Consider the following 21,483-nt stretch of genomic DNA (forward strand, 5'->3'; position numbering starts at 1 on the left):
ACCCGTTTGTAATTATAAAAAACTAAAAGTTGCTTTTTGAACAAAATTTATTTAGATTCCGATGATATAACTTTTTTAAATATTTTGAATTATATAACATGAGTATATAAAAAATTTAATCAAATTTTATTGAATTTAAGAATCAAAAGTTGAAACTGTACGATAATTAGGGACGGAGGGAGCATAAAATAATAATCTGAATCATGCTAATAATTTTTTTTTCCTTTATCGTAGGTAACCCGCAGCCGCTACCCTTCGAGTGCGCACTGGTAAACCCTACGGGCTCTGGCTCAGGGGGCATAATCATAAATTCTCCTTATACGGGATTCGAATATGTGATCAAGAGGATAATTTGTTTCATTCTAACAATTTTGTTTCGAAATGGAGCGAATCTTAATGGTCCACATAAGTTATCTATTAGTGGACACTGGACATGCAATAGTTTATGTGTAATTTTTATGGTCTCTGCATTCTTTGTATCTATAAGGCCCAGCCCAATTAAAAATTTGAGGGCTGAGCCCGGATAAATATAGGCTGGCCCAGTAAAGCTAAGAATGAGCTTCTGAGATTCAAAAGTGGTGCCATAAGGCCCATAACAGAATGTTAATCGCAATAGCTGGATATCAAATTGCTTGGGCATGGGCTTTATCATTTTTCTTTTTGTTAATCGATTACAGAGCACGCATCACAAGTTGAAATCTTTATCTCCGGTGAGGGGATAAGAGCTTAATCACTACTGTACCAACATTTTATTAACGCGTTTTAGCATACCAAACCAAGCATAGAGGAGCTCGAATATCTTTTAAAATTTGCACTTCTTCACTAAAATTTACTTCACGAGGAAAAACTCAAAATAATTAACACTTGAACGGTCTTTGGTCATTAGTCATCACTACTCACAATCACTTCACCAACCATTTATTAACGCATTTTAGCATTTTCCTGAAGTAGCCTGTTATAACAAACCAAACTAAGAGGAGCTCGAATATCTTTTGAAATTTGCACTTCTTCACTAAAAATTACCTTAAATTCAAAATAATTAACACTTACACTGGTATTAGTCATTAGTCATCACTAATCACATTTTTTTGTTAAAATGCTTACAAATTGTTCATCTAAAACTAATCAATGGTATATTTTTGGGCCAAAAATATTTTTGTTTCACGCGTAATCTATTTTTTTTATCTTCCGGTATTTTAGGAATAAACGTAACAAAATGCATCTGACTTATCTCAACATCGATAAAATGTATGTATTTCGTAACTTATAAGTTACTAAATACTTGTGGAATATTAACTTTTAAATCATAGTGCTAGATTTTGCTACATGCTTAATAATGATTGCATTCATGATGGTAGCCTAATTATAAATGTATAGAAACTAATGAAAGCATCCTTAATAGAAATAGTGCCATTAAAGGTACAAAAATAATTTCAATGGAGGAAGAAAAAGGAGTAGCAAAGCACTAGCATTGGTCCCATATCATGTCTCCTTAATTAGCAGCCCCATTATTTTGATTAATTTCCATCTTTCACCATCTCTCTCATCTCTTCAATTATTTCTTAATTAATCTCCTTCTTAATCTCCCAACAATATTAATCACTATACTAGCTTGTTTACTAGCAAACACTACTCCATAAATGACTTTCTGCGTCGCACTTTTTGCGTCGGTTCTATAGAGATCCGTCGCGTATACACCTTACATGCGCACTAGTTATAAAAGTGAAATTAAGCAAAATTGATGATTAATTAAGGAGCCATAATTGTTGCAAGCATGTCAAGTGATCACAAGAGAAGAGAGCCAGGTGGTGAACCTGGCTCATCGTCGATTCAACAACGACCAACACCTCAATTAAGTCGATACGAGTCACAAAAGCGTCGCGATTGGAACACTTTCGGACAGTACTTGAAGAACCAAAGGCCTCCTGTGGCTTTGTCACAGTGCAACTATAGTCATGTCTTAGATTTTCTTCGATATCTCGATCAATTCGGAAAGACCAAGGTTCATGTACAAGGTTGTGCATTTTTCGGGCACCCTGATCCAGCTGGACCGTGTACTTGTCCACTTAAGCAAGCCTGGGGAAGCCTTGATGCACTCATTGGACGCTTAAGGGCTGCTTATGAAGAGAACGGAGGAACTCCAGAATCGAATCCTTTTGCCAGTGGCGCGATTCGTGTTTACTTGCGTGAAGTCAGAGATTCTCAAGCTAAGGCTAGAGGAATTCCGTATAAGAAGAAGAAGAAAAAGAGTACTAATCCATTGAAGGCTAGTGAGGAGACGGCTTCTAGCAGTACCTTTCGATTACCATCATCTTGATCTGTGCTTCAATAACTTTTTTTTCGACAAATAAAGGTATCAATCTCCTTGTTTGTCTTTGATCATACTGTGACATGCAACTTCACTTTCGAATCAACTTTATTTTCACATTTTCACAATGCATTATGTTCCTCAATCTCCGATTTTAGGGATAATTCAGTTTGCTAGGTAGCTAACCCTAAAGAAAGTACTTAAAACCCTAATTCATGGAAGAATAACTTATATCCATGTTGGTGTTTTCTTCATAATTCATAAAATGCAAAATTATAATTATAATTATGTTTATGCTAGCTAGATGCTCTAATGGAACTAAAAGTGATTTGTTCATGACATAATGCTAGCTAAACATATGTGAAGTCTTGCTCTAGTACTCCCACTGCTCATACACATTGTAGTTGATTATACAGTCTTACAGTTACATCTACTAATAATATCAGCATCAACATCAAAACAATGTAGCCCGGGAAGTTTTAGAATCTTGATTCCGCCAATGCCTATGTGCATTCAATATCCTCCGTTCCTGTAAACCTCTACTTTTAGTTAAAAATCGGTAGGAAGTTTGTTTTAAGTTCAGGCTAACATTCAAATACAACGATAATTCATATTCTCCCCGACTGTTTTGAAATCCTGGTTCTGCAACTGTCTACAGTTGTATGTCGGTAAATGAGGATAGTGAAGAAGAATGAATGCTCGAACGCCGGATGTTATTTCTGAATGTACAAATTAGTTTAACAGTGAACACATATAAATTTATTGTCAGTTGAATTGGTTTCAATTTGGCAAATTCAGATATAAATAGAGACATCAGACTTCAGTGTTAATCATAATGTATGATTTAAGCCAACAAATGGTTGATGCAGTGGTTGAACTCTTGTATCTCTTATGCGAACTCAAGATTTCAACTCCATGTGTCTGCGTATGTAATTAATCAACAAAAACGAAAAATATAGCCTACAGGCACGGGCGTAGGGACAATGGGTCAGTTGACCCCGCTCAATTTGAAATCATATTCAGATTTTTATTATATCAATCACATTTCAGTCAAAATTTACACGTAACGTTAATATTTTGACCCCATTCAAATGAAATTTATGAACTAAATTTTCAAATTATCAATTTTTTTTAAATTTTGACCCAGCAACTTCAATTTCTGGCTACGCCCCTGCCTATAGGATTTCATCTCCATCTTAAGCAATACTCATGGTCATGCAATATTCTGTGTATTTTGTTTCTAATTTCAGAAATTGAAAACATTTTTCCAGGCTTGGAACTGCAGAGCTTCAGTTTCTATAGGAGGTCCTTCACATCTCAGCTCATTGTAAACTGCAGCTACTTTGCGACTCTACAAAGTTATATACTCTCTCGTATTTATCTACATTTCCTTCTTTAATTCCTTGAATAAATCAAGCACTTTATAAATTTGTATATTCAAAATACAAAGTGAATAAACTAGTTTAACCGGGTTTGTATACAAATCTTAATCTTGTTTAATTCCCTTTGATTGAACTCCATTAAGTGTACGAAACCACAGTTTAATTGTGTGTTTACGCAGCTTTACGTTTACAAATTAACTAGTTCTTATTTTTAGCTAATATTCCATCGGTCCCGGTCAATTGTTATCATTAAGTGTCTATCACGTATTTTAAGATAAATATAAAAATATAATGTTTATACTTTTATTTTGAAAAAGAATTTTTTTTAAAAAAGTTATTGAACTATACTTTGTATTTATCTTAAAATGCGTATCAGACACTCTTTTAGAAACGATAACAATTGAGAGGGACGGAGGGAGTAATTATTTCATTCTCGATTCATCAAAATAACAAGTCGCTGAGAACGGTTGGTTAGGAGTTTATATTTGTCGTCCCAGGTCCAATGTTTGCCCTCGCTCACCCCGAGAATTTTCGTAGAACATATACTCAATAATAAGGTTATAGGTCATATTTGTCAAAAAAATAAAATAACAAGTCGCCATAAATATCGACACATGTGAGATCGACAAATGCAAGTTTTTTTTAAACACTAAAAAGATGAGATAAATATCAGCCAAAAAATGATGTCCGAAAAAGTAGAATAAACATCGTATTTCAAAATCTATATATTTTCTCAATGGAAACTATATATGTTTCTAGTGAGATGATCATAGAAGATAATTTTCTATCTTAATTTAAACTTATGTATATATTAGAATGTAGCTTAAGCTTGCTAATATGATTATTTAATTAGCTGTCCCACATACATATAGTAACATTGGATGCTAATTTACTAATTCTTTCATAACACTAATGACATCCTAGATACCATTTGTCCCCTTCACTCTATGTATTTTTATAGTCATTTTCCTTAAGAGGGATTAGTTTCTTGTGTGTTAATTACTTTACCTTAATTGATACTGAGAGCAAGAACATTTAAGATTGATCTTCATGACTGGTACTGCAAATTAATTGATTAAGCAACTGAAGTAGTTGAAATATCAGACACAAATTTTCCTGATCAGTGATGCGTGTGTACAAGTAGAAATGACCCGTTTTCTTGTAGTGCATGCTGTGCATAGCCAACGGCCTAAGTAGGGCTGTAATTCGGGCCGAGCGAGTCGAGTTTCGAGTCGGGCGTAATTCGAGCCGAGATTAATCGAGCCGAGCCGAACCGACTCGTTTAGTTAAACGAGCATAAACCAATGCCCGAACTCGACTCGTTTAATTTCACGAGTCGAGTCGAGACGGCTCGTTTAGCTAAACGAGCCGGTTTTAACGAGTCGGGCGAGCCGGCTCGTTTAATTTTACACTTAATCGAGCTCAAACCTCTGCCAGAGCTCGGCTCGTTTAATTTCACGAGCCGAGCCGACTCGAGTAATTAAACGAGTATAAATACATGGCACCTACATTAATAGTGCATGATGTTCTCCAAATACGTACTTGGGAGAATTTTTCCTTAATATGGATTTGCATACATTTTTAACATTACAGTGCAGAATAAGTAAATAAATGCAAACTTAAGCACCCTTTTAACATTTTGAGCTAGTGCACCATAGGAAGTGTTTTCAGTAATCTTTATTAACTATTGCCTTTTCATAGTATCCAGGAATAGTTGCAGATAAAGAATAAACAAACAAAAAGAAACACAAGGTGCTAAAATATTATAGTGCACAATCCACCAATAACATAGCATTAGATGTGATCTTGATGCATCTTACCAATAACACCAACCCTTTTTTACAAGTGGAAATAAACCTAGTCATTCTTTATATATTTCATAGGAGTTGACAACAGAACATCAGAAATTGCAGCATGATGGTTTTCTCCACTATTTTCTCTATCTTTTCCTGATTTTGATCTGTTCTCCACAAATTACAGGATGATCCTATATGTTAAGAAGGTCCACTTGTATCACCCTCGCTTTTTTTACAAGATGTCAAGGGTTCGAATCTTATCTGTGCGTACAGAAAGTTAATATAAGAGGCGTGATTGAGAGATTGAGGCAGAAAATGAGAACAAAAATGAGTAATCTGAATTTGCAAGCATGCATACATAACCTTAAAGCTCAACCACTTAAACAAGATACCTTTGAATCTTTTCAGCAATTCAGGTGAAGTCGAAAATGAATAAGCAGGATCGACGTTTTCCTGTAGACTAATGCTATCATTTTTCAGTTGCTTTTTTCCATCTTCCATATCCACTGTCTAGTCCAGTCCAATGACATCAATTTCAGTTGCTTTCGTTTAATCACGAAGCCACCATTTACATTAATGTAGAGAAGCAGCAGAGTATCTGCACCTACACTCATAATCTGCAGTTTTTATAAGGCTCCAAATTTAACTGAGAATATTTTTTTTGAAAGAGAATCAACCATGATGAAAGTTTTAAACAACAATTAACATGAACAGACGCTTATAATGTCCAATAGAGAAACTAAATACAATTAATTTGTAGCTAAAGATAGGCAGAATATCAAAGGCCATGTTAAGCAATACAAAAGCAGCATTGTGATCACTGTTAAATTATTACTATGCATATTTGCATCTACTACTTTGGATCAGGGACAGCAGCTATGTTATCATCTTGTTTGGGATTTGGTTTGCAGGCTCATCATGTTTCTGTACATCTATAATCGTCTGAACTCCAACTCGTAAGACATTACTCTTCCAAACGAGCAAGGTTGAACAAAAAGTAGTAATGTTTTAGACCTCAATTTCTATCTTACATTACAGATAAAATTGCTGCTCCAAGTAAAACACTAAGCTGAATTGACTGAATAACATATAAAACATGATATGCCAAGATTGAACTGCAAAAGTATCTGATAATAAGTCTATAATAGAATTGTATAAGCTATCAGCAACCATTACACCTCAAAAACCAAAGATTGTGATATCTCTAAAATCCTACAATAATTGCACTTCTCTTAGCATAGTTACACCACCATTTGTTGCTCGTTTACCTTCCTTCTGCTGCATTTGTTGCTCTCTTTGTCGTAACTAATAGTGTAGTTAGAGCTACTTATACTTCTATGGTAACAATATCTGCTGCTATCATACTCGTACTCTTGTTGTGTACTTCCAACACCGCTAACTAGAAGATGGCCTTTTATAACCATTGTAGCCTGCCCTTTTTGCTTGTTATTAAGAGAGCTGATCACTGATGATCCGTAGTCAGATGTCTTCACCCTTTTCTCAGCAAAACCTATTGTCAAATTGGTAATCACAGTAGATGTTCCGTTCCCTTGGTCAATACTCTCACTGTACAAATAGAAAGGAAAACTTTTTAAAGTTGTGACAGAATGAACATATGAAGATGCTGTTTTGGCAATGACATTGTCCTTGCAATCAATGGTCTGTTTTACAATTTGTGAGTTTCCATCATTTCCGAGAACCATGAAATTTGTGTACAGAAATTCCTGAGTAGACTTTGTCATGATCTTCCCGTACGATGATCTCACCCATCCAGTTGATGTAATTAACCTACTACTCTTTGTTAAGAATGTACCATTAAGACCTGTAAAATTCGATAAGATCTGAACACTCGGTGGCAATGTATTCTTCTTTTTGAAAAGCTTTCCTTCTGTTTTCTCGCTATGCTTGTCCAACCAAATATGCAAATTTGCATCAATGTACCAAACATTCAAAGCATTTTCTACCCTGAATGATAACTCATGCGTCCTTCCATCTAATAGGGTCCCTAATGAGGGCGTAAGCTCGATGTCATAAGAAGGGAGATCAAATGACCTGATTGCAGTTATAGGTCTCCACAGAAGAGGATTAATTCCTCCTGTGTAAACTACAGTGAATGGCCAAACTGCACCAACTACATTACCATCCAAACTAACTATAACTTCCCTAAAAGGTCCATTTCCGGGGACATCAGTAAGATTATTTGCGACAATGTACTCATTGGCATAATTTGTATACCAAAATTCATCATTTTCATGAGGTGAAACATAAACCTCTAGCACAGCCCTATATGCATTTTGTGGAATTTTGAACTCCTTCAAATGTACATCTGTAGAATTCTGTATTTCAAACCACAATCCGTCGTTAAGTGGCAAATTTCTCGAAACAGGCAGGATCAAATCTGCCTTGGAATCATAACTATGCACCACCAACTTATCAGCATTTGACAATGTGTGCACATTAGAATGTTCTTTGGCAGGATAAAAGTGAATACTAATATCAACATGGTACACACCAGTATAAGTACTATCAACAATGTTACCCATATAAACAGTAAGTGTTTGATTTGTCATAAGCAATGAATTATACCTTGTAATATCTTTCTTAACTGTCCAAACAATCCCATCTTTAGTTGGTTCTGCAGTGCAACTCCTGAGAAGCTCAACTCCACCAAGCCAAACCCCGAAAATTCGATCAAACTGCCTGCCTTTACAAGTTGCATGAAACTCAAGAACAATTTTTGCAAAACTGCGAGACGGGCAATTTAAAGGAGGGGTGTAATTAGCAAGAACTGGAGGCTTGGCCAATGTGTTGCCAAAGTCATGGTGAAGAATGTGTTGTGAACAAGGCCTGGTTTTCGGTAGTTTAATAGGCTTGGTAACTTCAAAATATGTAACAGGATGACTAATATTGTTCTTAACGATTTGCGATTCATCGAGCGATCTTCTGTGAATGCTTGCATTGCAGGGGAAGAGTTGATGAAGTAAAAACATGGAGAAGAACAGGAGAGGGATAATGGAGGAAGCCATGCACGTTATAGTATCTAGTAAAGTTTATGATTTGCTAGTGGTGTTTGTGTTTTGTTGATATTTATATGTCCACAACATGTTATGTCACAGAATTCAGTTAGAACTACAAGTGTTCGACTCCTTCTGAGATTAGAATTCTTATTTACTACTCGGTACGTTTTCCATTTTAACTTTTTGTACTGTTTATCTAATCTATAAGATCACAGTCATGAGTGATCTTGTTAAATTCATATTTATGAATACTCTAATACAATAAAGTTTTTATATTTAATACTAATACGAAATTAAAGATATAAACAATCAATAATATGCATTCGCAAACGTGTCCAACACAAATAGGAAACCGTAACCTACTGACAAACTCCAATTTTACCCTGTGGTCCCCGAATGAGTCCAGTATTAATGGCTCCGCCACTAATTAAATTGCGATTTTTTTCGCTTTAGTCGATCAATTATTCGGTCTGAATACTCATTTTCAACTCCTCGTCTGATTTGAGTTTCGAGTAATTGGGTTTAAAAACAATTTTATAAAGAATCGGCCAGAACTTGGTTTGACTTTCTCGAATTTTCGTTATTTTATTTTAAAATTATTCAAGAAAAAGACTGAGCGAGAAATTATATATGTTTTAGCTTTTTTCTCAAATATTGACATTTATTAGAGATGATAGGTGACCTTTTCCCTTATTACATATTATTATTAATTAAAATTTATTTTTGATTTTTGATAACAATTATTAGATAAACAGTTCATATTTCAACCTTATTATTATTTATTAGTCTAGTAATACCATTGAATAGTTTTATTTTTTATTAGTATATAACTATATACAAGAGAAATAATTGACAAAATAATAATACCCAATTAGTTATTCGAGAATTCATTCTGAGTACTCTCCGAGTTCGGAACAACGAGTTGATCGATTTTCGATTTTTACAATCTTGCTCGTAATAACGATCTTTATGTATGTACGTCAAATATTCTACAATACAAATATTTTTCAGAATATATTATGTTGCAAAAAATATTTATTTTTTGACTAATTAGATTTATATATCTTAAAGAATCTGTTCAAACAAATTTTGGAGTGAACAAAAATCGAATCGAAGATCAGAGACGATAAAAGATAAATCTTTAATCACTTAAATTATCTTATGGCGCTCTGCTTCAAAATATGTTTGTAATTTTTTTTGTGTTGTATAATACTCTCTTCGTCCCAATGAATTCTTAACGTATGAAATAGAGTGAAATAGAGTGTTCGACACATATTTTAAGCCTCTTATCTATTCTAGTTACATAAATTATTTTAAATTTTTTATTCGTTGGATTGAAAATTAAATGTAAAATTTTTTATTAAAAAAAATATTAAAAATAAGTTATGAAACTATACAAAATAATAAGCTTAAAATACGTGTCAAACTCTCCATTTCATATATTAAGAATCTACCGGTACGGAAAGGCCATCTCCAACAGTTTTGATACAAAAATCCAAATTTGGATCATCAATTAATCCAAATTCTGATCCAAATTTCTGATGAACTCCAACAACGTGATCCAAATTACTTTTTACATATTATAATACACAAATATCATATTAAACTCTTTATTATTAAATTTTATATCTAATCATGAATAACTATTTATATTATATCTAATAAATTAATTAAATAAAAAATAATTTCTTTTACTACACTTAAAAAATATTAAAATTATAGATTAAATTAGCTAAAAATATATTAATTTCATTAATTAACATCTAAAATATCATGAACATTCATTAATTAATCACAAATCAATTTAAATCTAATAAACTAAAATTATAAAAGTAATAAAATTAATATTTTATATTAAAATAAATTTGGATCAGTGAATGGCGATCCAAATTTGGATCAGTACTATTGACAGATCTAAATTTGGATCACAATTTAAATCGAGAAGAATTTGAGATAATCAGCCCCAAATTTAAATTTTTAGATTATTATGTGTTGGAGAATCCCTAAAAATACGTTTGTCTCTAATTGGCATGTTGTACTAATGGATGAAGTATGCAACAACTTTGTGAGATCAAAGTTTGCATCTTTTGTGATTAAACTCCTCCTCTTATTTACGAAAGCCCATCAAATTAAATTTATGCTCTATACATGTTTCAAATCCAGTTACAACTTTACAAAGCAAGTCCATTGCTAAATATTTACTACCATGTTCAATTATAATCTCTCCGGTTTATAAAATGAATTAGATCTAATTGATGTACCCAAAAATTCAAAATTCACTAGAGAGATCGACCTAATTTAAGTATAACATTCGATAAGCAAAAATAATTTAAGTCCAGAATAACATATGTATTCGAATTTTTATTTATAGAATGTTCAATAAAGTAGTACTCCCTCCGTGATGGTTGTAAAAATCGGTAATTGACACTAATCGGTTTAGATACCGATTAGGGATTAATCGGCAAATCGGGGATTAATCGGAGGGATTAATCGGAACAAAAATCGGATATATTTAAATATTTTAATAATATTTAATATATTTTCCTTATTTATTATGAAATATATAATTCAAAAATAATTCATAAAAATTAATCGGATTTCAAAAAATAGATCGGCCAAATATTTTTTAAGGATTAATCGGGGATTTTTTTAAAAATCGAGGATTTTTAGAACAATGCCTCCGTCCCGTAATACATTTACTATTTTGACTTCTGACACTATTCATGGTAAGTGATTGACTACTAATTTACGTATAATCTATAAGATTAAACATAGTCATAACTGATCTTGTTGAATTCGTATTTATGAGTACTTTAATATAATGAAATTTTTATATTTAATACGAATACGAAATTAAAAATATAAACAATAAAAATTGTGCATTGTCAAACGTCTCCAACACAAATAGGAAACGTTTTGAGCGACGGACGGAGAGACAATACTCTCCAATAATGCACAAGATATTTTCAATTCTACGTTCTTATCACAAAAGCAGTATGCTGTTGATACGTGTCAATCATCCCGGCGAAACGTTGGGAAGCAAAAACACGTGGCGTCATGCATGTATAGCATTGAGAATTGAGAATCCCAGAAATTAACACCGGTTCTATGAAACTGCTTTACTTTGTACCATCACCCACCCAACCCTAAAAATATACTTTTATACTATTTTGTTGTAAAAAGCATCTCCAAACTCCAACCCAACTTCAAAAATCATACTAAAATGATGTGACATCAAAAGTTATAGGATATATACATCCTCTATTCGCACGTATTTTGAGGATTTTATAAAATATAGTTTTATAATATTTTTTTCAATTTTTTTTTAATAAAAGTTTAAACATAAAATTTTTATCCAAAAAAAATATTATGAAATTATACTTTAAATGAGTATTGAAAAACGTGTCAAAAAGTGATGTATATAATTTAATGGGACAGATGGAGTACTAAATTTGGTGTAACACCAAAAAAATTATAATGTTTCAAAATTCCAATACTACCCTTCTATTCTTTTCAAAAACAAATCATTCATTTTGTACCCAATTATTTTTATACTCTTTTGTTATCTTTTTTTTTATTTAATTTTTTTGCTTTATAACTTATTAGTTTAATAAAATTTGAACTTTGTTTGACATTTAAAATTTTATTATATTTATTGAAATGATAAAATTTATATAATTTAGATACATACATACATGCTTTCAACTAACAAATTCATGAAAATTTAGAAATGATATAAATCTAATAAAATTAAAAATGAACAAGTGAACAAGGGCTCCCTGGAGGTTCAGTTCCTGGTCATGTAGGGGAAGATCGTGAAAGATCAACATACTCGTTTTCATGAATTTGTAGTAAGATATCGTTAAATCAAGAATAAAGAAGCATATTTTGCACTAAGAAATGCTTTAATCGACCATTTATGGGAGGAATATAAAAATTCAAATGATTAATCACCGGTGTAATTTGAGTATCTATTAATAATATACGCATTTTATAAATCTTTGTAAATATTATAAGTTGATTCATTATTTGCTAGAAGATAATTAGTGTAAGTATATTACAAAGAAAAAGAATTTATATTAATAATTAGTATTTTATATTTCCTTTTGGTGTAAATTTTGGTATAAATTGGTTGGAGATGGTATAAGTTTTACGCCAATTTGGTGTAAAAATTATACCAATTTGATTTAATGGGGTGGAGATGCTCTTATACTAGTCGGTAATCCGTGTGAAGTACGATCCGAGATTAAAAATAATATCAAATTATAATTTACATAAAATTGAATTATATAATTCGTGCTAAATATAGATTGAATTTAATAAATAAATAATATTAAATTATGTAGTTAAAAAAATTGAAGTTAAGTATAATTATGAAATTTTATCGTATAATTCCTTTCTTGTGTGACTAACATGACTTCTAAATCTAGTTATAATTATGCACCTAATTATTTTACTTGTTGTATAAATCTAACATGTCATTATTTACTAATACGATTATTTAAAATAAATTGACCCTGGATAGACATTTATAAATAGAAACTAAAGTAAAAATAAAGTCTACAGAGGGTAAAAATTAATTCGTGTTATTTGAAATATCGTATTTACAGTCGAAATATGGTCAAAAAAATTTATTTATACAAAAAATTTATAAATAATCATATAATTTTCTAGTGAGTACTAGAATTTGGTACTTTCATGGTCTAACAAAATATAGTTCGCTTATTAGTGTTGATAGTTGATAACTCTGTGCAGATCACATTAAAAATATTGAATTAGTATTTATAGTGCGAAATACGAATCGAAATTAATATAATAATATGAAATATTAAATTGATACTTATAAAGAATAATTATATAGTAAAAAACAATTGAATTATATAAAATTTCCTAGTATAATTGTAGTCTTGCATTGCTTTATCTGTTATAGAAACCTACTATATTAGTTTTGTTTTTGTGAGACGAGTTGTATAATTTTCTCTTATGAACCAAATATTTGTTATTTTAGATAATTTAATAATATTTAATATTATTTAATTATTGATAAAAAAATATTTTTCTAATTAAAAATAAATAGTTGTTTGAATAAACGCTAACTAATAGAAAATAAAATCTAAGAGAATTGAAGTCAACATGTGTTAGTTGAAATTTAATTATATAAAATTTTAATAAATAATTATATAATTTTTCAGTAAGTACTGAGATTTAGTAATTTTGTGTTCTAATAGAACAAAGTTTCGCTTAATAGTATAGAGAGTTGATAACCCGTACGAATCAGATTAATAATATCAAAGTAGTATTTGTAGTGTGAAACACAGATCGAAAATAATATATTATTATGTTATAAATTAATACTTGCAAAGAATAATTATGTAGTTAAAAGGAATCGAATCAGATATGAAATTTCCAGTTATAATTTAGTTTGCATTGCTTTATTTGTAATAGAAATCTATTATACTAGTTTTGTTTTTTGTGAGACGAATTATATAATTATCTTATAATCAAATATTTGTTATTTTAGCTAATTTAATATTAATTATTATTATTTGATAATTATCTTATAATTAACTTTTTCAATACAGTTTATTAATATTACTTAAATATTGATAAAAAAAATTCAAATTAAAAATAAATAGATACTTGGATGAACACCAATTAATATAAAATAAAGTTTAGAGAGAATAGAAGTAAATTTGCATTAGTTTAGTACCAAAATTTGGTTACTGGCTATTGGGTGAGCCTGTGAGTTTACCCAGTGTACACCCGAAAGGTAGCGGTGCGGGTTTTCAACGATATTTTTTTTGGTATTTTGATAATTCGATATTTTTGTGCGCCAACAATACATGATTTCGCTTATTAATAAAGATTAGCATTATATAACACATGTACACACAATTTGTCCGCTATTATTTTTCGCTAATTAAGGGGGACATCATCTATTAGTATTTATTTATTTATTTTAAATTTATCTATCCGTAAAAGGTTATAATTTACGGTAAAAGGTTATAATTTACCGTAAACTAGTAACAATCTCGTCACGAGTTAATGAAAAACTAGCATAATAACCCGTGCGAGGCACGGGTCATTTTCTATATTTTTTTTGTACACCAATTAGTAAAATTCTTGGTCGTTTTCTTATTGATAGATATTGTATAATGTCTAAAACATATCAAATACAAGTTGAGTATTTCATCAATATATATGATTTTCATGTAGAATATTAATATTGTTCATAATATTTTTAAAATATCTCATTAATCATAATACATACTTTCTTGTTTGTATCGTGTAATTTGTAATTACTAAATGAATACAAGCAAGGTAGTTGTAAAAGGAACAAAATTTGAAGTTAATCTATCAAATATTGTCAATATGTTTATAAAAAAAACTAAAAATTTAACATATATGTATATTGCATAGTCGAGTAAATTTTTTGAGTTTTGGTCAAATAAACGAGGAGTAATGAGATATTTTATTATTAAAATCATTACTAATTTACAATTACCTTGCTTAATTTAAAAAAATTAGTAATGCATAATTAAAGTGGTAAAGACCTGCAATCATAATTTTCAACACAGTAACATTTACACTATAATTAATATAAGTTTATTTTTCAAGAAAAATGTTATTTTTTTAATTCAACATTTATGTTGATTTAATATTATTACTAATATTTTAATTCATTAATTAAAGTTGATCTCGGTCGTGTACCTAGCTTTTAAGCATCTCTATTATACAAAGTTGTCAGATAATTGTCAATTCATAAATTAAAATTGACATATTCTAATTAGTTTTTAACACATTGGAAAAAACTTAAATTTAATTGATCATTTCTTATTTTTAGATCATATAAGACTTTTGTTATTTTCTTATAGTATATATCAATAACTCTGAAATACATCATTAAAATTGAATTTTTTAATACCGGTAAAGATAAAGTCACACGTGTGTGTATGTATGTAAATTATTATTTATTATATTTTCAAGTAAATTCTGCTGGTGTCGTTTATTTATATGCTAGATATTCTGGTCATGTATATATCTAATTGTTATCCACTAATTTACTCAAATAACATGTATTTATAATTATTCAAAAATTATACTTTATCTAATAAATAAATTACAATTATTTATATATCGTAGTCGTAGTAACACTGACAATCAAAAAATATCTATTTTTACTCAACAAAGCATCAGTCATGGATGTGACATAAAAATAATCATATATCGTAAATATAACTACTCATATTCAGAAGTTTTTTTTCAAGAATCTGAAAATAAATTTGTACTAATATCACCATTCAAATCATTTTGAATTTTTTTTCATTTATAATTCTAATATTTCTTTTTATAGTAACTTCATAATATTGTATATTATTTTTCTAAAATTAAATACTTTGAATTTGATGATTTTTTTAAATATTAGTTGAAGTTGTTAATCCTTTCAAAATATCGACTAATAATTTTTTTTTTAGATAGCATAACATGGATTAAATTAAATAATACAATATATTATAGTTTTAACCTTTTTCAAATAATTTAAAATAGCTGTACAATATTTTCCAACACTAAATATTTTTTTTGTAAATTTATTATTGCTAATTTTAAATATATTTTTTCCAAAATATTGAATTCTATAATTTTTCAAGTTTCTTATATATATATATATATTTGAGGTAAGTTCTATTGATTCCTTATTTTTAGTTGAGTACGGGAGTCCATATTTATTCTCCAAGTAAAATAGTATAATTTTTTTTGTAAAATGTATTATAATGTGAATCATGTTCTAGAAATATCGCTATTTTAATAAATATCTTGCAAATCTCATACATTTGACAAGTTGAACATTGCAGGACATATGATTTTATAGAATATGATCAGTTTGAAAAACATACGTATTCACGTTGTAGAACACGTAAATATTCAACTTGCTGAACATTAATGATATAACAGCATAACACATGTTTATATCATGTAGTTTATTATTTTAGTTTTTAAATTATTAGAAACATATAACCTGGACCATTAGATTGGATTGTAATATAAAGTTAGGATTTTGGATTCCAGAACTCCACAAAAAAATAAGGACTTTATGTATATGATTATTTATAATAACCATATCAAATTGAATAATATACATTTTTTTATTTTTCTCACAAATATTTGAATATAAATATATTTTTAATTAAATAATACAGTAAATAAACTTTTTTTTATGAAGAAACATCAAATGTCGTACCATTTTTCAAATAACATGTTAAGGAAAATTATTAAGTTTACTTTATAGTTGTAGTTTAATTTTTTCTAAAGAGAATGAAAAAAATAGGATTTTAGGAGGACCTCTTTATAAATTCAACATCATTGATTACTATTTTAATTTTACAGTGAAACATTAATAAATAAATCGATTTAGTATATTTTCGTAATTTTAATGAAGCTTGTGACATCTCATGTCGAATTTTAAATATATTTAAATATTGGGTCAAGTTCCATATGTAATAATGTAAAACGAATCAGTTAGTAATTTTGATATATATATATTAATATCAATTGACTTGGTTGTATAAAAACCTCAAAAATATAATTTTTTATTAATATAAAATATTATAAAATTTATCCTTATTGGTAAGATATTTTCATCGAGCTCGTAATTTAAATTTTTTAAACCTAGATAGTGATGATTTATTTTTGGCCGGGTCATGTAGTCAAATTTCAAGTATTTTTTCAAAATGGGTAAAATCTGATTTTGAAGCTAGTAATTTTAATACATATCATCAATTGACTTGATTTTATAAAGACCTCAAAGATATTAATTTTTACCAACATAATATATCACAAAACTTTTTTTTGTTGGTAAGATTTTTTAGTCGAACTCGTAATTTAAATTAAACCCAGGTAGTGACGTGGTATTTACGGGCAAGTCATTTAGTCAAATTTCGAGTATTTTTTAAAAAATACGCTAATTATAAATTATCTAAATATGTAGTACACATATATATTATTTATATAAATGTATCTCTTTTCAACATATAAAAAAAATAATTACATGTACTATTTATTTTTTATTAAAATATATATATTAAAAATGTATGAGACATACTTTTCAAAATAAATTTTGTTTAATAAATAAGGGAATGATCCGCTTATGTACTATGCTTAACTTTGTATCTCAAATTCAATTATTCAAAACTAACTCTACAAATATTTTAGTAATCATATTTAAAGTTAAATAAATTGTCACTATTTACTACACTCACATATTATGTGTATGATAATAAACTTAGGTAACAGTGTGGTGATCGGGTTCAATTCCTCCTAATAACCTCTTTTATATAAATTTAAAATACAGGAGTAAATTAGTCATTTCAATGACACTTTTTAATCTCATTAATATTATCACCATGTTCTCAAATTATATATAGAAGAGATTGATAAAAAAAATTCATCCGTCTTATTCATTTATATATATAAAATGTGATATGAATATTAAAAAAATAATTTAATAAAGAAAAGTAAGAAACATGAATATAATGTTGAAAATGACTAATATTTATTGTATAAAATAAATATAGTGATCAAAGAAAGCAGACCATGTGAGTGGATAATTATTGATTTTAATATTATAAAATTTTATTGTTTTTAGAATGAATAAAATAATTGAGAACAACGTCCAAGGTATAAAATTGAAGGGACAATTGAACAGCTATTGAAGTTGCATACAGAAGGCATCTTCGAACTGTAATAATTCATTAATTACTGAGGTGCTCATCACTCATCGCTACTGTCGTGCATCAGCCCAAACACACGAAGACCAAGATGCAACCGAGTTGCGATCAACAAAAAATCCACAGCTTGCGGTGGTGTTAGCGCCTCCACAATATCTTCTACTGTCTTCACCCTCAATTCATCTGCACACTGCTGTATATCCACCAGCCTTTCTAGCAACTTCTCATTAAAATCCACCTCCTCCTCCATATTTATCATTGCCTTGCTTATGTCTTTCTGCACACACATTACCAAACAAATAAAAACTCGTCGTAAATTATCAGTTCTCCTAAAATCTCGAGATCTTTATTAAGACCTCAGCTTAACTCAGTTGAACAAGATGAGGTCTTAATAAATGTAATGAAATAATCTCGAGACGTTAGGAGTATTCGAAACTATTCGGTTGAGGTACCGATTTATGATTTATCGGACGATTTTTAAAAAATCGGATAATTAATCGGCGATTTATCGGAAATCAGTCAAATTGGAAAAATATTTTTGACCGATTTTTGGAAAATCGGCCGATCTCTATAACAGAGGTTTTATGTCGTTTGATTTTTTGCACACAATTCTAAGTATTTTGATAAATTTTCTTTTTATAAATTAAAATTAAAATAATATATTTTAATTCATAAAAAAAATTAAAAATTATCATTATAACTATACGGTCAAAACACTTAGAAATGTGTGGAAAAAATCAAACGTAAATGAAGGGAGTACGTAAAATTTGCCTGCCAGGAGAAAAGGTCGGCAGAAAGACGATCCTGAGTCCTATCAGCTTCGCAATGAGCAAAAGCGATGCTCCGGAACTGAAGAGGACTCAAGTTCCCAAGATTAGCCCGAGTATACAACCGATGTAAAATATCTTTCTTGTTTTCGAGTCTGATTGCTTCTGCGTAAACAATATGACCGGCGTTCGTTGGACGCCAGCCATTAATCCAGTGGAGCGAACGTTCGATACTAGTGCACCGCGGCACGGCGGTCACTGAAAGAACGTTGTGCTGAGTTGCAACTGATTTAACGCGGTAATACTCGCTCAAGTGAGTTACAACTTTTTCGACAACTCGGAGGAGACGATTGTTGTTTTCTTCGACTGTGGCGGTTTGGTTTCGGCATTTTTTGAGATTTTTGACTAGCTCTCGTAGCTGCTCCTCCCATTTTTCGGTGTAACGCTGGAACGTTGTTGTCATGTTTTTAGTTGGAACTGTTTAATGTATGTAAATGTTACTGGTGTTTAAAAACAGTTAGCTTATTGTGTATCACTCTCCTATTTGGGTAAGGAGAGAACTAAAGTTCCCCGAGATCATGGATTTCGGGCCTGTTTGTGAACAAGTAAATAAGTTATAAGCCCGTAAGTACTTATTGACGAGTGTTTGTCACCTCACTGATAAGTCAAATTTTTCAACTTATAAGCTGATAAGTTAAATGTTAGTAATGACGTATTTTTTTCAACTTATTTTGATTTTTCGCCTTTTTATTAATTTAAATTTTAAAAAATATATTTTTAAATATTAATCTAATCTCAAATTCACAAAATAAGATAATTATATTTAAAAATTATTTATTTTGATTAATTTATATAAAAAAAATTCTGACTTATAAGTAAAATTATCCAAATACTTATATAACTTATAATGATTCACATACTTATCACTTGTAAGTTACTTATCTGTTTTAAGTTATAAGTTACTTGTTTTAAAATTTCCCGAACGGGCACTTCAATTTACCCGGAGGTTTGGTAGGTGTAATTAGGGGTACGGGTTGATAAAACCAACCCAAACCAACCCTATATTCAGTCGATTAAGCCGAACCGTTATAACACGATATTAGGTTGGGTTAAAAATATGTCAACCGGACTTTAATGGGTTGGGTATGGGTTTTAAGTTATTTTTAACCAACCCAACCCGAATTTTTAATTTATTCGTATAAATATTTATTATGTATATCTATAATCTATACTTCTTGTATTAATATGTTGTTCAATTTCAAACTAAATTTGTTGCATATCAATTATAATCAATTAATAATTTGTTTTTCATACAACATTAGAGATCTTCTATACTTTTTTGTGTATAAAACACATTTTACTATAAATAAACCTAAGAGTTTATCGTATAGTATTATTATGTATCTCGAAAGATATCTAAAATAATGTTCTCGAATGACACATAACATGATCTTATTTGTAGATTCGTATGTCTCCACAAGTAGTCACATATCATAAATATATTTTTTATGAATTATTTATTTTGAATAACTTTTAACAAACCGTTCAACCCAACCCAAACCGATCCAAACCGATGAATAAATGGTAGGGCTGGGTTGTATTTTTATTTTTTATCGGTCGGGTTGTGAATTTTCAAACCGATTAAATTGGGTCGGGTTGCTAAAATGACTCTAACCCGGCCAACTCGACCCATGTGCACCCCTACGTGTAATGGTAGCTGAACTGGGGGTAAGTACGTCTTTAACATGTTTTTTTATAAAACTAATGAAAATAATTATTCTGAAAAAAGTCAAATATTTGCTTTTGAGTTACTTTAATTGTTAGTAAATTATCATAATCAACTGTGGAGTATCGTGTATAATATATTAGGGGTGTACGGGGTTAGATTTGATTTGATTGAGAGGTCAAAATCGCATCAAATCACATATAGCGGTTTTTTTAAATCTTCGACCTCACTCGCATTTGCGGTTGCGGTTAATCGCTACATTTTCTACCGTGCGATTGCGGTTGGTGCGGATTGACCTGCGGTTGAACCATTGACTTGTACGATAAATGACAAATAAAAATAGTTCATTACAATTATACTTACCAAACTTTAAGAAATGGTAAAAATAAAATGTACTACAAATGGTCACTGCAAATTATATATTGTTGTTTCTACATTTGATGATATATATTATATGCCAAAACCCCAAACCCTTTATCTTTTAGTTCTTATATATGGCTGTTTTTGTGTTTGAAGATATATATTATATATTATATATTTTATTATATATATAAAGTGGTTTACTGTTCGACTTTTGTGATTATTTAAAAATTAAATCCGCAGTCAATGCACTGATATACAATCCTCTAATCTTAATATACATTTGATCCGCATTTTGCGGTTATCCGCAAAAAATGATAAAATTTTGAGCGGTACGAGTGATTTATGCGATTGTGCGGATTATCTGTACAGTACTACTGTATATACCAAGTGTACATCGAA

The 21,483-nt window shown here is 29.8% G+C and overlaps 3 protein-coding genes across 3 annotated transcripts; 1 reads left to right on the plus strand and 2 right to left on the minus strand.

Annotated features, from left to right (window-relative positions):
- The first annotated feature begins 1,484 nt into the window (after positions 1-1,484).
- Positions 1,485-3,806, plus strand: LOC141705157 (protein G1-like7). The gene is made up of 2 exons (XM_074508227.1): positions 1,485-2,353; positions 3,580-3,806. The coding sequence occupies exon 1, from the start codon at positions 1,775-1,777 to the stop codon at positions 2,315-2,317; it is 543 nt and encodes a 180-aa protein (XP_074364328.1). The 5' UTR covers positions 1,485-1,774; the 3' UTR covers positions 2,318-2,353; positions 3,580-3,806.
- Positions 3,807-6,583: 2,777 nt separating this feature from the next.
- Positions 6,584-8,512, minus strand: LOC141705169 (peptide-N4-(N-acetyl-beta-glucosaminyl)asparagine amidase A-like). The gene has a single exon (XM_074508238.1). The coding sequence runs from the start codon at positions 8,510-8,512 to the stop codon at positions 6,728-6,730; it is 1,785 nt and encodes a 594-aa protein (XP_074364339.1). The 3' UTR covers positions 6,584-6,727.
- A 9,665-nt stretch (positions 8,513-18,177) lies between these two features.
- Positions 18,178-19,613, minus strand: LOC141705180 (protein DELAY OF GERMINATION 1-like). Its single transcript, XM_074508245.1, has 2 exons — positions 19,000-19,613; positions 18,178-18,505 (listed from the first exon to the last, which is right to left on the minus strand). Exons 1-2 carry the CDS (start codon positions 19,456-19,458, stop codon positions 18,272-18,274), a joined length of 693 nt encoding a protein of 230 aa, XP_074364346.1. The 5' UTR covers positions 19,459-19,613; the 3' UTR covers positions 18,178-18,271.
- Between the last annotated feature and the right edge of the window lie 1,870 nt (positions 19,614-21,483).

This window comes from Apium graveolens, chromosome 2 (assembly GCF_009905375.1).
Source record: "Apium graveolens cultivar Ventura chromosome 2, ASM990537v1, whole genome shotgun sequence".
Lineage (NCBI taxonomy): Eukaryota > Viridiplantae > Streptophyta > Magnoliopsida > Apiales > Apiaceae > Apium > Apium graveolens.

Excerpts from the sequence above, each read along its gene's own strand:
- LOC141705157 (XM_074508227.1), top strand. The coding sequence starts at position 1,775 with ATGTCAAGTGATCACAAGAGAAGAGAGCCAGGTGGTGAACCTGGCTCA.
- LOC141705169 (XM_074508238.1), bottom strand. The coding sequence starts at position 8,512 with ATGGCTTCCTCCATTATCCCTCTCCTGTTCTTCTCCATGTTTTTACTT.
- LOC141705180 (XM_074508245.1), bottom strand. The coding sequence starts at position 19,458 with ATGACAACAACGTTCCAGCGTTACACCGAAAAATGGGAGGAGCAGCTA. Across the intron at positions 18,506-18,999 it reads CCGACCTTTTCTCCTGGCAG|AAAGACATAAGCAAGGCAAT; the intron begins GCAAATTTTACG and ends ATGTGTGTGCAG.